At 44.7% G+C, this 13,708-nt stretch overlaps 1 protein-coding gene across 1 annotated transcript in view; it reads right to left on the reverse strand.

The window, feature by feature from the left end:
- Window positions 1-1,869: 1,869 nt before the first annotated feature.
- RFWD3 (ring finger and WD repeat domain 3) overlaps window positions 1,870-13,708 on the reverse strand; it is a 42,765-nt gene continuing 30,926 nt past the window's right edge. The window contains exons 9-13 of the mRNA XM_058706224.1: window positions 10,497-10,647; window positions 9,206-9,382; window positions 6,935-7,149; window positions 6,083-6,294; window positions 1,870-4,222 (exon numbers count right to left, since the gene is read on the reverse strand). Of these exons, the coding sequence (XP_058562207.1) occupies window positions 4,079-4,222; window positions 6,083-6,294; window positions 6,935-7,149; window positions 9,206-9,382; window positions 10,497-10,647 (899 nt within the window). The 3' untranslated portion in view covers window positions 1,870-4,078. The remainder of the gene's footprint in view (window positions 4,223-6,082; window positions 6,295-6,934; window positions 7,150-9,205; window positions 9,383-10,496; window positions 10,648-13,708) is intronic.

Consider the following 13,708-nt stretch of genomic DNA (forward strand, 5'->3'; position numbering starts at 1 on the left):
AAACGATTGAGCCACACCAACATCTCACAGCCCCACCATAGCTCAAGCCTAGGAATTGACCAGGATCCTTCTGGAAACACTGCTGTAACCTAGCGGTGGCATTTTAATCAGATGGCAGGGTCTTTATTCCGGGGAAGGTATTCCCTCCTTTATTTCAAGGACAAGTGGTCTGCCAAGCCCGCCACTTTCATGAACTCACAGTCCACCCAACTCTTGGCAACTCACGCAGAGCTTAGCTTACAGAACAGAACCTCCAGGTCTTTTGACCCAATCATCTGCTAAGTCCTGGATTTCCTTTGTTTTCCTCTCAGAGGAGAACATTTCCTTTTAACCAAATCCAGATATTGTTAGTTTCGGCCCACGTCCAGCCTGTAGGTGAGCCCTTCTGCTTATTGTAGCCATATACGGGTAAAGCTAGTGTTACTTTTAGGGGCTAGTGAGGTTCATGGCCATGGCAGCCCTCCTCACATCCCATCTCAACACCAGGCTCCTTATTTAGCCAGCCTTGCACCCTGCTTTCTAGAGCAAACACACAGCTCCACCACTGTTTTTCCCCCTTCAGTTGACCTCTGTGATGAGCCCTGACCTGGGTGGTTCTAGCTATGTGTCTAGCCTCTTCCACTGGGCGGTGGTGCTCCCGGCCGCGGCACCCAGAAGAGGGTAAAGTATCAACGATAACATTCACGACTGTCTGCTTTATTTTCATTTTAAACATAGGAGGAATAAGTTGTGGGGCAATCAGCCTAGGCTGCCCCGGAGACGGAGACGTCAGGAATGAAAGTGAACTTCCACCCAGGTTTCCCAAATCCTGCTTAGCTGTCAGTAATGTAAAGGACAGGATGTAAACATGAGGATATGAAAAATTTAATTACACGCCACCTACTGTCATTTTCCTTTAATAGGATTTTTAATTGTTGCTTCCCCTGTGAATTGGAAGAACTATACTTGTTCTGCAACACTGCTTAAAAATTAATCAATACATTAGGAAGGGACTTTGTAAACTATAAAGGGATAAATAAACAGAAGCAATTGTTACCAACACACAGAAGTTGACTCATTAAAAGACAAGGACATACAAATGTCTGTTTCCAGAATTTCATTTGACAGCCAGTCACCGAGATGGGAGACAAGAGTACTGTGGAAGAGAAAATAATGGCGTTTGGTTTCTTAGGAATGTGGGGGTTACTCCCAGGACCTGTGTCATCCGCTGTTGGAGCACCAGGCTCCGTGACAACAGCAAGCCTATACCTATGGATCTGGTCCTCCTGGAATCGAGTATACTCCGTTTGCTGTTCAGCTGGAAAACATCTTCAGCCTTTCCAACCTAATCCCGGAACCGTGATTTGTGGCAACAGAAATACCTCAACTAAACGCAAAAAAAGACGCTGAGGCAAGAGGCCAGAACTGTGCCGAGCAGGAACCCAGAGTCCACGCTTGCCCAGGGCTGCTGCCGCTGACCGAAAGAAATAAAAGGGTAAGTCCTCTCTTGCACTCCCCTCCCCCACACTACAGTTTTCTGGATTCAAAGTAAGTAACAAGAAGCCAGCAGGCAAAGGGAGTCTGCGAAGTGTAGTTTCCAAGATTAAGCCCTTTGGATCTGAAAGCAAACAAATAACCAGTGTGGGTAAGTTAAGAAGCAAACACACAGCTTCCCATTAACAACAGTAGAACAGAATTGCCAGTTAAACCACCGCAGCCACCTCATCAATTTAAAGAAGATGTTTACTTCAGATCCAGGGACCATCCTGTGAAATTCAGACCCAGTTCCACATGAAATGAAGAAATCTACCAGGCTGAGACTGTACCCCTTGCCCAAGAGGCAGACAAGTTCCTGCCGCTGGCAGTCAGAGAGGCAAAAGACGCCAGCAGTTGGTACACATAGCAAATGCTTTATTTTCATATTAACATTAGAACATAAAGCACAAACATTAAAACACAGAACATGAACAGAGATCCCACTGCCCCGTTTGTCACAGCAGGTACAAGAATATATGCCAATAAGATATTTGGAGTCTGCTTAACTCCAAACCCTCATGTGGGAAACCTCCCTTAGAGACAGGGGGGAGGGAACATGTCGGGGCAGAGCCTGCTGCAGCACAGGAGACCAGAGCCTGGGACTACATGATCTCCTGCTGGATGAGGGATGCAAGGGTAGGATGGCTGGGGGCAAGGTCTTTTCTTTTAAAGAAATCAGTTGAAGTTACATAAATTTCTCTCTAAAATGTCCAGATTTACTGGAGGAATGCAAGAATTGGCAAGACATGAGAGATTCACCCAACTTCCCTGGGAGTTAAGTCCCTTGGTTCCTCTGCGTGGCGGAATCAATCAGCATCCGCCTTGGTCAAATCCTAACCCTACCGTGGGATTTGTCCCTGCCAAAGACAAAGGCAGCCAGGGCCAACTGCATCCCCTCTGATGACCTGCTGAAACCAGATGAGTCCTGCTTTTTAATCCAAATCCCTTTCTGCCACCGATGCTCTAGGTCTGGGCTGTCATTCTGAATCATCAACATATTGAAAGGAGTATCTCCTCTGAGAAAAGGGGGCTCTTTCTCAGGCTCTGGAAACTGGCTTTTTGAAAGATGTCCTAAAACGGAAGGAGGCCACTCTTTAGAAGGCACAACTAGAACTTGAAACTCTGGGGAAATCTGTGGCAATAACCCTCTGCTGGTGAGAAATGCTGGAAGCCGCTCAGGAGTCGTCGGTCAGAACTATTTTAAAGTAAAAATAATAACGCTTCTAGAGCAATTATTTAAAAAAGTCACACTGTTGGCCATCCTGCTTCCAAGAACGGAGCACTGACCGCCCACACCCTGAGGCGCGTTCTATTGTCGACTGCGGTTTAGCAGAGCAGCCGTGGGCGAGGCAAACAGATACAAACGGAAGCCTTTCCCCCTACGGGAGAAAAGTGAAGTTCGCAATGTTGGACAATCCACGGCTGGAACAAAAGCTGATGGGCTTCTCCCTGCAATCCGCACAGGTCTCCGACCACTCCTATCTTCCTGAGAATATTTCACTGACAAGAGTCTTTAAAAAGGCTAGGAACGGAGGCATATCAGAGGAAGCTGAAGTCACAGGCCAGTTTCACATGCAGAAGGCTTTAGCTTCTGTTCCCAGCAGTGGTCTCAGCAGCTTCTCTTTTGCAAGCCTGTCTCGCTTAGCCCCTCTCCCTTGACCTCTTTTACTGGGAGAGAATCAAACAAGAGCTGTGACATGCTGCTCATGTTTTCCTAGTAAGAGGGAAAAGGAGGGGTCTTCAGAGCACTGGTTTATGTAAAATCAATCCGGAGGTCCTCAGACAGCAAGAAAAAAGAAGGCTTCCCCACTGCTCAAACAACCGGTCTCTTCTCTCGGCTCCCACGATGTGATGAACCTAATGTACTCAGCATTCCGAGAGGGTCCACAGCGCATCAGCTGCCTCCATCACTGGGCCTGCCAATATCCCAGCACCGCACACCTGGAATGTATCTGTTGCTGCCACAAAGCAGACCAGATGCGCTCGACCTCACACTTCTGCGGGGATGAGACCAAGTTGCTGAAAGGCTGCCAACACGCCAGGTCAGAAATGGATCCAATTCTTCACCAGGTCGTACAGTGCCCTCTTGTGTTCAACTGAAGACTCTTCTGCATCCACACAACATGGGAGATGGTCGGTCTCTTCTGGGACGTTAGCATCCGTTCCTGAGTTCGAGTGACAAGACCACTTAGGTGGGTGTCATACCCTCCAGAAAATGCTTGCTGCACACTCGTTCTAAATGACTGCTGGGAGGATACTCTCTGAGGTCCAGTAGAATGTCTGATCGGAAATACAGATTCTCAACAGATTCATGAAGGCTTTGAGCCCAAGACAATGATAATGTAGATGCAGTACCAATCACGTATTCTTTGGATGGACACCGCAAATACACAGTCTGTAGTGTTTCAGTGACCTGGCCTCTTAGAATCACATTAATCCAAAGGAACCATGATCCCAGAAGTTCTAGGCCACAGACAGTAAGCAGAGATCTTGCTCAGGGCTGTTAGGTGCTAGTAAACATTTAACATTCACCAGCAGCATGCCTGACAAGTTCCAGACACAGTCACTCCCACCGATACATGTGGACCATCTTCTCTGTTAAGGTAGCCAAGTAGCTGTTGTGGTTCACCTCAAAAGGGCAGATGTCCAAGACGGGCTGATCGGCCTGCAGTTCCTGTAGCAACGAGCCACTGCCAGCATCCCACAGCTAAAAAAGACAAGCAGAGTTCAGGGTCAGGAGTCATTCAATTCAGCTGGGGGACTTGCTTGCTCTATTGCTCTATTGCTCTACAATATAGTGGTTCCACAGTTCCGTACAACACCCGTTGCTCACCACGAGTGCACTCCTTAATATCATCGGGCAACTTTGAAAGGGCTGCAGAGAGAGCGCTGCCAGGGGAGTACGACAGACTGTTCTCAACCTTCACAAAGCCAGGACACACAACATCAGGTGTGGGCTCTGCCACTGTGATCAGCAATGAGTCTACCTCTGAAAAGCAAGCCCAGCATTCAGCTCTTCCATCAAGGTGCCAGCAACTCTTCCAGGCACAGAACACTCAGCAAGACAGAAAGTCCCTTTCTCAGACCTCAGGAAATCTATCTAATAACTAGTGCTTTCTTTTCCTTTTCAAAAACTTTTTGTTATGAAAAACTTATTTTTTTAATAATTTTTTTTTTTTAACATTTATTTATTTTTGAGAGACAGACAGAGCACAAGTTGGGGAGGGGCAGAGAGAGAACGAGACCCAGAATGCAAAGCAGGCTCCAGGCTCTGAGCTGTCAGCACAGAGCCCAATGCGGGGCTCGAACACACGAACTGTGAGTCGGATGCCCAACCGACTGAGACCCCCAGGCACCCCTGTTATGAAAAAAAATTTTTAGGGGGCACCGGGGTGGCTCAGTCGATTAAGTGTTCGACTTCAGCCCAGGCCATGATCTCACAGCTCGTGAGTTCGCGCCCTGTGTCAGGCTCTATGCTGACAGCTCAGAGCCTGGAGCCGGCTTTGGATTCTGTGTCTCCCTCTCTCTCTGCCTCTCCCCTCTCGTGCTCTGTCTCTCACTCTCTCAGAAATAAATGTTAAAAAAAAAAAAAAAAAAAAAAGTAATATAAAGTATAGTAGTACAACAACTTATTAAGCTTTCACCATATCTGCTTTACTGATTCTTTGTTTTCTTTACTGACTTCATATCATTTTACCCTTAATCTATAGTGTTATCCAGTATGGTGGCCACTAGCCACATAAAGCTATTTAAATTAAAAATGAAAAAAAAAATTAAAAAAATTAAAGTCTTCATTCACACTAATCAATCACATTTCAAGAGCTCATGTGGCTAGCACAACTGTATTGGTCAGCAATGCTCCAAAGCTGGATTACATTTAGGTTCAAGGGCATCTCATAAAAGGCGCTATGTACTTCGTATCTTCTTACATCAAGAGGCAAATTGGGGTGCCTGGGTGGCTGAGTTGGTTAAGCATCTGATTGTTGATTTTGGCTCAAGTCCTGATCTTGTAGTTTGTGAGTAACTCGAGCCCCACGTTAGGTTCCTTGCTGACAACATGGAGCCTGTGTTGGATTCTCTCTCTCTCCCCCTCCACTGCTCACACACGTGCGCTCTCTCAAAATAAACTTTTTTAAGAGGCGAATTATTTTTTGTTAACCCACCTACAGTGACGTCGATCACTGTGTTCAGGTTATAAAAGACTGACCCATCCACTCTACAATCCCCCATCAATCATTCATCTTTTGGTGATGAAACTGTTGCCTGAAACAACTGTTTTATAGGAGTTTCAGTAGTTCCTTAATTTTTGTTTTAAAGGTTCACAAGACGGCCCATGGGATACTACAGCTCATATAAAAAAGAATGAGGCGAATCTACAGATATTGAAATGGAAAGATATCCAAGCTAGGAAGCTAAATGGGAAAAGAGCAAATTACAGAGTGTGTCTCAAGCGTGCCTGGTGTAAAAACAAGCAATCGTACATATACACATACACAGATGTGTGCAATCAAGGAGAACGTCGGTTTTTCGCTTTACATACTTCTGTATAAAAAAATAATAGGCTCACCAGGGCAGAATTTGATGCTTCATCCCCAGTACACACCAGGATGCTGCCATCACTCTCCGGGTTTTGGAAAATGGCACTTTTGGTCAGTAGTTTGCAAGTGGGTCCCCCAAGGAATGTTTGCACAGGATGGCAGGAACAGACCAGCTCTCCAGCATCGTCCAGCGTGGAGGACATCTCCATCAGCACACTTCGTAAAGTGCTGTGATTTTTATCTACGGGACAGAGGAGTCAGTGTTGCTCCGTGGGGATGATCCCAAGAAATTAATGAAGATCCTGAACCTCACACGATTACAAACTATTGAGTGGAAGAGCCACAGTTTATTAGATCATCAAGAGTAGCTACAAAGCAAACAAAGCAACAAGAACAAAATAATACAGCACAAATGAAATTCCGAACCGCAGGCTAGGATAAAGCAAGTTATCTACAATAGATTTTTGCCTATGAGGGAAACAATTCTCGGCATAAGCTATCCTTTTTAGTAAAATCCCTGTATCCTGCCGCCCCCTGCCTCGGTTTTTATCTTCCTTCAGGGCAGGCGGATGACACGAAACTGCGCTGAGGGGGATGCCCTGGCCTCAGGGGCAGGACTCTTCATTCCATTACTAAGTCACAGGGGCTCCTAAAGGGGCTAACTCGCTCCAGGGAGTACCTGGCAGAATTTGCCCTGTCACATAAGCGAGGGGTAGAGGCGGCATCTATGGAGGAATGCGGAGCCACCAGCCTCAATATAGTAGCAAGAGCTATTAGCCTGCGAGGGGCTCTCCGGTGCCACCTGAAGGGCAGGGCAAGCTCTCCCCTCCTCCCCTGAACCGACTTGCTCCCAAACAGAACAAGGACGTCCCAGCACTCACCAGGCCTGTAGGTCACAAGACAATGCCGGGTGCTGCTCTCCGTCTGAAAGTCTACACAGCCCCCTGGCTCTATGGGCAGCACATGAGGACAATGAGAAAAGCCCATCTTTAGCTCCCAGAAGGAAGCGTTCTCTAAGGTTCCAGCCAACACGCCACCATAAGGAAATGCAGCCGAGGCAGCTCTGGGTATGTATGACAGGGATACCAGTGGGCATCTGAAGGGAAAGAAAGGAAACGATGTGTCACATTCCAATACTTGTACTACTCCAGACTCCACTAGCAGGAGCCCTCAAGCACACTTCCACCTCTACAGAAGAGGTTAAAGCCCTTCTGGGGCACCTGGGTGGCTCGGTTGATTAAGCATTCGACTTCAGCTCAGGTCATGGTCCCACAGTTTGTGGGTTCGAGCCCCATATCCAGCTCTGTGTTGACAGCTCAGAGCCTGGAGCCTGCTTCGGATTCTGTGTCTCCCTCTCTGTCCCTCCCCTACTCATGCTCTTGTCTCTCAAAAATAACCGTTTAAAAAAAAAAAAAAAAAAAAAAAAAAGGCCTTCTTTGGGTCACTATCCTTTGACATTGGGTAAAATCTACCAACCCATACTGCAGAAACTTTAAAAGAGTACACATATAATCTTTGGCATCTAATTTCAGAGGAGATGTCGCATATTCTAAAAATAGTTTTTAAAAATGACTAGGGGGGCACCTGGGTGGCTCAGTCAGTTAAGTGTCTGACTTCGGCACAGGTCATGATCTTGTGGTTCATGAGATCGAGCCCTGCATTGGGCTCTGTGCTGACAAGCTCAGAGCCTGGAGCGGCCTTCAGAGTCTGTGTCTCCCTCTCTCTCTGCTCCTCCCCCACTAGTGATTCCTCTCTCCCATCTCACTCTCTCTCAAAAAATAAACAAACATTAAAAAAAATTTTTTAATTAAAAAAAAAAAAGGACTAGGAAATTTAATACTACAAAGTCACAGTTACAAGAGAGCTTGACCAGTGTGAAGTTTTCTAGAAATGGGGTTAGATGTGTACACAAGGAAAGTCAGAAAGGAAATGCAGCTTATACATCTAATAAAGTCTCCAAGATGCAGTTGACAGAAACTTCAATTAAAATACAGCCTGAAGCAAAAACATTTTTTTTAGATTTGTGTAAGTAATCTCTACACCCAATGTGGAGCTTGAACTCATGACCGTGATATCAAGAGTCACATGCTCTTCTGACTGAGCCAGCCAGGCGCCCCTGAAAAAACTACATTTTAATTCAGAAACAGGATGGTTTTAGAAATGTTCTAAATCTCTTTCTGCAAGCACATGACCAGGAATGTGTGCCAAGAATTCTCTCAGAAGTGTCCGCCTGTAGACTATGTTCCTGTGAACTTTGTTTCTGCTGAAGTTGCCCAAGTGGTCGCTGTGCCTGCTTTCTTTCATTGCCCCGTCATGTCACAATGAAGCAAACTAAAACAGAAATGAACACTGCATACAACTATTCTTTCCTCGCTATTTGCTCTATTCGATTGCCTACTCTTGAGCAGATCTCTCTACATCAGTGGCAGTTACCATGCTTGCCTGCAGTTCACACTTCTAGAAGTTTACATCAAGTCATCTTCAGGCCTACAGACCACATAACTGAAACATGATTCTACTCCACTCAAATGAAAAGACCTCAAAGTGTTGAGCCTAAGTTTTCGTAACCAGTTACTACTATGGTGATATCTTCTGAGGAGTCACAGTGGTGCTGGTGACCACCCATCCTCAGAATCCGGGCTGACTTTTATAAACCTCCCAACTTCGTAAATGGTTATAAAGGATAAATCATGGTAATTGGTATGTTTAGACCAAGTTGGTTTAGCTGGAGATTAGGGAAGTTTTAAATCTTTTTTTTATAGGCCTACCTTTTACTGATCTCTTCCTGTGTGTTAGACACGTGGCCATTAAAGCAAGTCTGTGTAACAGGCCGAGAATTGAGACCAAGGTCGCATAGCTCCTACGCAGCGGAGTTTGGTTTTGAACGCAGATCTGACTTCATTTTGCCACACTGGGGGAGGAGCGACTGTATGAACCTGGCTATACTTGGTACCAGGGCTTTCTACTGTGTAGAAATATCGCAAACACACGCTCTAAGGATCTTAGTGATTCCCAAGTGACAACACCTCACTGGACTCAGGAGAACTGCCCTCTGAGGAATTCTGATCAACTGTGAAACACACTCAGAAGACAGGATTCATACAACGGTCCAAGAGAAAGCTGCTACAGGGGAAAAGTAAGTGGCTACCCACCTGGCTTTCTGGGGTACTAACTCCTGGATATGACAGCTCGTGTTTCGAAGGTCATACACCAGAATTGAACCATTGACCAGTCCAGCATAGATGTGATTACTTTCATCAAGACACCAGCAGCAGCTCCAGACAGGACGTCCAGCGTTGTAAGTCTGGACCACTGTATTTGTCTCCAGGCTGTGGAGATAGAAGACTTTTACAACCATGTGTTAAGGAAATCAATTATAAAACAAAGATGTAAAGATTATCACTGAAATGATAATCCCTTAAGAACACACCCCCACACCCAAACTATTTGGGATTTCCAATTTCCTCTAGGGACTGCCCAGATAATCCCTTTTAATTCCAAAATATTTATTTTGGGGGTTACAGGTTTTCTTCTTGAAATGTAAGGAGATCAAAGAGATATTTAAACAGTACATTCCCTACTCTACCCCTATTTTCTATAATTACTATTATGCAAGTGATCAATATTCAATGCTGAAAAAATTAGAATATACCTATGAGAAAAATAAAAACTAATAATCTAACCACCCAGAGGTAGTCATTAATAACACTTTGGTATTTAACCTGCCCTTTGCATCTATTTTTTAACACGACTAGAGAAAAAAATCATAACCTATATATACATATAAAACATAATGCTACATGGAGTTTTGGGGCAAATTAAGCCGAAGCATTCTTGAAAAGTCAAGAGGCTTCTCAGGTCTGACAGTGCTATAATGATGTTCCTCAGATTTAACTGCAGAATAGGAAGCCAACTATCAGACATCTGATCAGAACTACTTTCTAAAAGATGAAGGCACATTCCATCTGGTTCACAGCAGTCACATGAAAGATGAAATACAGTGACTGAGGGTTACTGATGAGAGAAGTCATGGCACCCCAGGACAGTGAGTTCCTGGTGAGCATTTCTGTTAGGCAGAATGGTCCTCGTAACAGACCAGCAACAAGCAGTTCCAAGCTGGTTTGGTAACTCCATGGTGCCAGGTACCAAGGCTCCTTCCACGTTGTCATTCGACCATCTCTAGCATGTTACTCTCATCTGCGTGGCTTAAGATGCATTTTGTAACATAAATAATTTTAAAACAGACAGGACGTTGTACATACCATTTATGATGTCGCATCTACTTTGATGAGCAACACATTTTATATTCAACGAAACTGGATCTCAGAAGACAATGCCTTAGACCAAAAAATGCAATCTAAGGCCATCTTAATTCAGATACTAATTTCTACGCTGTTTAACACTAAACAGCCCAGGCCCCACCGTCCTCCCTAAAGCACTCACCTGGTCAGTTTAATAGTGCTGTCTAGGGAAGCAGAGAGCAGTAGGCCTTTGGGCTGATTGCTGAAAGCCAGTCCACGGATCTGTTTGCTATGCATGGGAATGTACTGACTGCTTTGCATGTTGGCAGTACTCAACATCTTAACACCAAAGCCTGCCAAAGACAAGAGAGTATGAAATAGATCACCGAAAGTCAATTCAAGGCAAAGCAAACGACGTTTTCAAGTAGCTCCTTCGTTCACCTTTCCTGGCATATAAATCCCTGGAAAACAGCTGGTCAAACAAGCAAAAAAATTCCCCAGGGTTATAATTATTTTAAAAAGCATATTCTACTCCAAATGCCCAGCAACAGGTGAATGGATAAACCACTATGTGAACATGTACACAGAACAGAATGCTACCCAGTAATAAAAGGAAATGAAATATTGATATACATATTAATACGGACGAATCTCCAAAACTTTATGCTGGAAGAAGCCAGACAAAAAAGAACAATGCTGCATGATTATGTTTATGTTAAATTCTGGGAAATGCAAACTAATGTATAGTGACAGAGAGTAGATCAGTGGCCGCCTGGGGATGGGGAGAGGAGGGAGGGGCAGGTGGGAGATGGATTATAAAAGGGCATGAGAAAACTTTGGGGCAACAGATATGTTCATTATCTTGATTACGGGGATAGTTTCAAGGGTGTATACATAATTCACCCAACTGTATACTTTTTTTTTTTAATTTTTTTTAACGTTTATTGATTTTTGAGACAGAGAGAGACAGAGCATGAACGGGGGAGGGGCAGAGAGAGAGGGAGACACAGAATCGGAAGCAGGCTCCAGGCTCCGAGCCATCAGCCCGGAGCCCGACGCGGGGCTCGAACCCACGGACCGCGAGATCGTGACCTGAGCTGAAGTCGGACGCTTAACCGACCGAGCCACCCAGGCGCCCCCAACTGTATACTTTCAATATGTGCAATTTATTGTATGTCAGTCATACTTCAATAAAGCTATTAGGACAGAGACTATTCTACTTGAACCACAGACACTGAAGATGTAGAAGAGAAGGAACAATAAAGAATGGAGACAGGTAATCTCTATGTCAGGTGGTTAAGATATGCTACATCTGTTTGAATGGAATAAAAACAGATGACACTTCAAGTATTCTAATCAACTTGTGTCATTCCAGAAAGGAAAAAAAATCCCCCCCAAACCTGTCCTTGACAGGTCCTTAAAAAGTCATGTTACTGTTCTCTTACTAGGCTATGTAAATACATTATATTTGTTTTTACTAAGTATCCATTATCATCCAAGTTATCCACAAACAGGATTCGTCAAATCCTAGATTCAGGACAGCCTCGAGTCATACCTCAGCTTCTCCAGGGAACCAAGTGGGAAAAGTTTATTGTGTTCTCTGCTGAAACAGAATTAGGACAGCCAGAGAGACAAACAAAGAAACCACAGGCTTTAAATCAACAAGGGAACACGACTACTGGCCTAGTTAATGATCAAGGGAAGCAAGGAGAAATTAGCACCAACAGGCTAGCAAGAAGAGCTAGCTGTACAGTGTGGAATGCATACATTAGAAAAAAGGAACCGGGGCGCCTGGGTGGCTCAGTTGGTTGGGCGGCCGACTACAGCTCAGGTCATGATCTTGTGGTCTGTGAGTTCGAGCCCCACGTCGGGCTCTATGCTGACAGCTTGGGGCCTGGAGCCTGCTTCAGATTTTTTGTATCCCTCGCTCTCTGCCCCTTCCCTGCTTGCTGTCTGTCTCTGTCTCTCTCTCAAAAATAATAAACATTAAAAAAAAAAATTAAAAAAAAAAAAAAAGAAAGGAACTGGGTGGCTGAGTCAGTTAAGTGTCTAACTTGTGACTTCGGCTCAGGTCTCACGGTTCCCGAGATCATTTGTGAGATCAAGTCCCACATTAGGCTCTGCACTGACAGCATGCAGCCTGCTTAAGATTCTCTCTCACTTCCTCTCTCTGTCCCTCCCCTTCTTGTGAGCTCTCTCTCAAAATAGATAAACTTTAAATAAACAAACAAGCAAAAAGGATCGGGGGCTCCTGGAGGCTCAGCCTCACAAACCACGAGACCATGACCTGAACTGAAATCAAGAGTTGGACGCTTAACCAACTGAGCCACCGAGGCATCCCTGAGCTTCCGACTCTTGATTTTTGGCTCAGATCATGACCTAACGGTTGTGGGACTGAGCCCCACATTGAGCTCCGCGACGGCGTTGAGTCTGCTTCGGATTCTCTCTCTCTGCCCCTCTTCCTTGCTCGTGAGCTCTCTCTAAAATTTAAAAATAAATATTTTCCCAATTTGGTGAATCTTACAAAAAATGTGGATGGGATACAGAAACATTATAAACAGTCCTTTTATGTTCTCCTCAAAAGGAGTTTCTCTCGGGGCGCCTGGGTGGCGCAGTCGGTTAAGCGTCCGACTTCAGCCAGGTCACGATCTCACGGTCCGTGAGTTCGAGCCCCGCGTCAGGCTCTGGGCTGATGGCTCAGAGCCTGGAGCCTGTTTCTGATTCTGTGTCTCCCTCTCTCTCTGTCCCTCCCCCGTTCATGCTCTGTCTCTCTCTGTCCCAAAAATAAATAAACGTTGAAAAAAAAATAAAATAAAATAAAAAAAAAAAAAAGGAGTTTCTCTCAACTCACAGCTATAAGTGATTAGAAAAATACATAATAATCTAGGAATTCTACTCCAAATCCTGATTATACCTAAGTTTGGAGGGACAGAGTTTTGAAGCATTTGAACGGAATGTTTAAGTGAGTAAACAGGAAATCAGGCTAAAGCAAAAAGACCTGACAGCTGGAGGAAATCATATGCTGAAGATCATGGAAAGAAACATCTATAACCATCAGGAATAATTCAATCGAGCATGTGAGGAGATTTGTTTTTCAACCTTAAGACAATCTAAAATTTGGGGCACCTGGGTGGCTCAGTTGGTTGAGCCACCGACTTCACCTCAGATCATGAGCTCACGGTTTGTGAGTTCAAGCCCCACATCGGGCTCTGTGCTGACAGCTCTGAGCCTGGAGCCTGCTTTGGATTCTGGGTCTCCCTCACTCCCTGCCCTTCCCCGGCTCATGCTGTCTCTCTCTGTCTCAGAAGTGAACATTACATAAAATTAAAAAAAAAAAAAAAAAAAAAAAAAGACAATCTAAAATTAATCTTAAAAAAAGCACAAAATTTGAGAAAATTTAATATTAATGTATTA

This window comes from Neofelis nebulosa, chromosome 17, assembly GCF_028018385.1.
Source record: "Neofelis nebulosa isolate mNeoNeb1 chromosome 17, mNeoNeb1.pri, whole genome shotgun sequence".
NCBI classification, from domain to species: domain Eukaryota; kingdom Metazoa; phylum Chordata; class Mammalia; order Carnivora; family Felidae; genus Neofelis; species Neofelis nebulosa.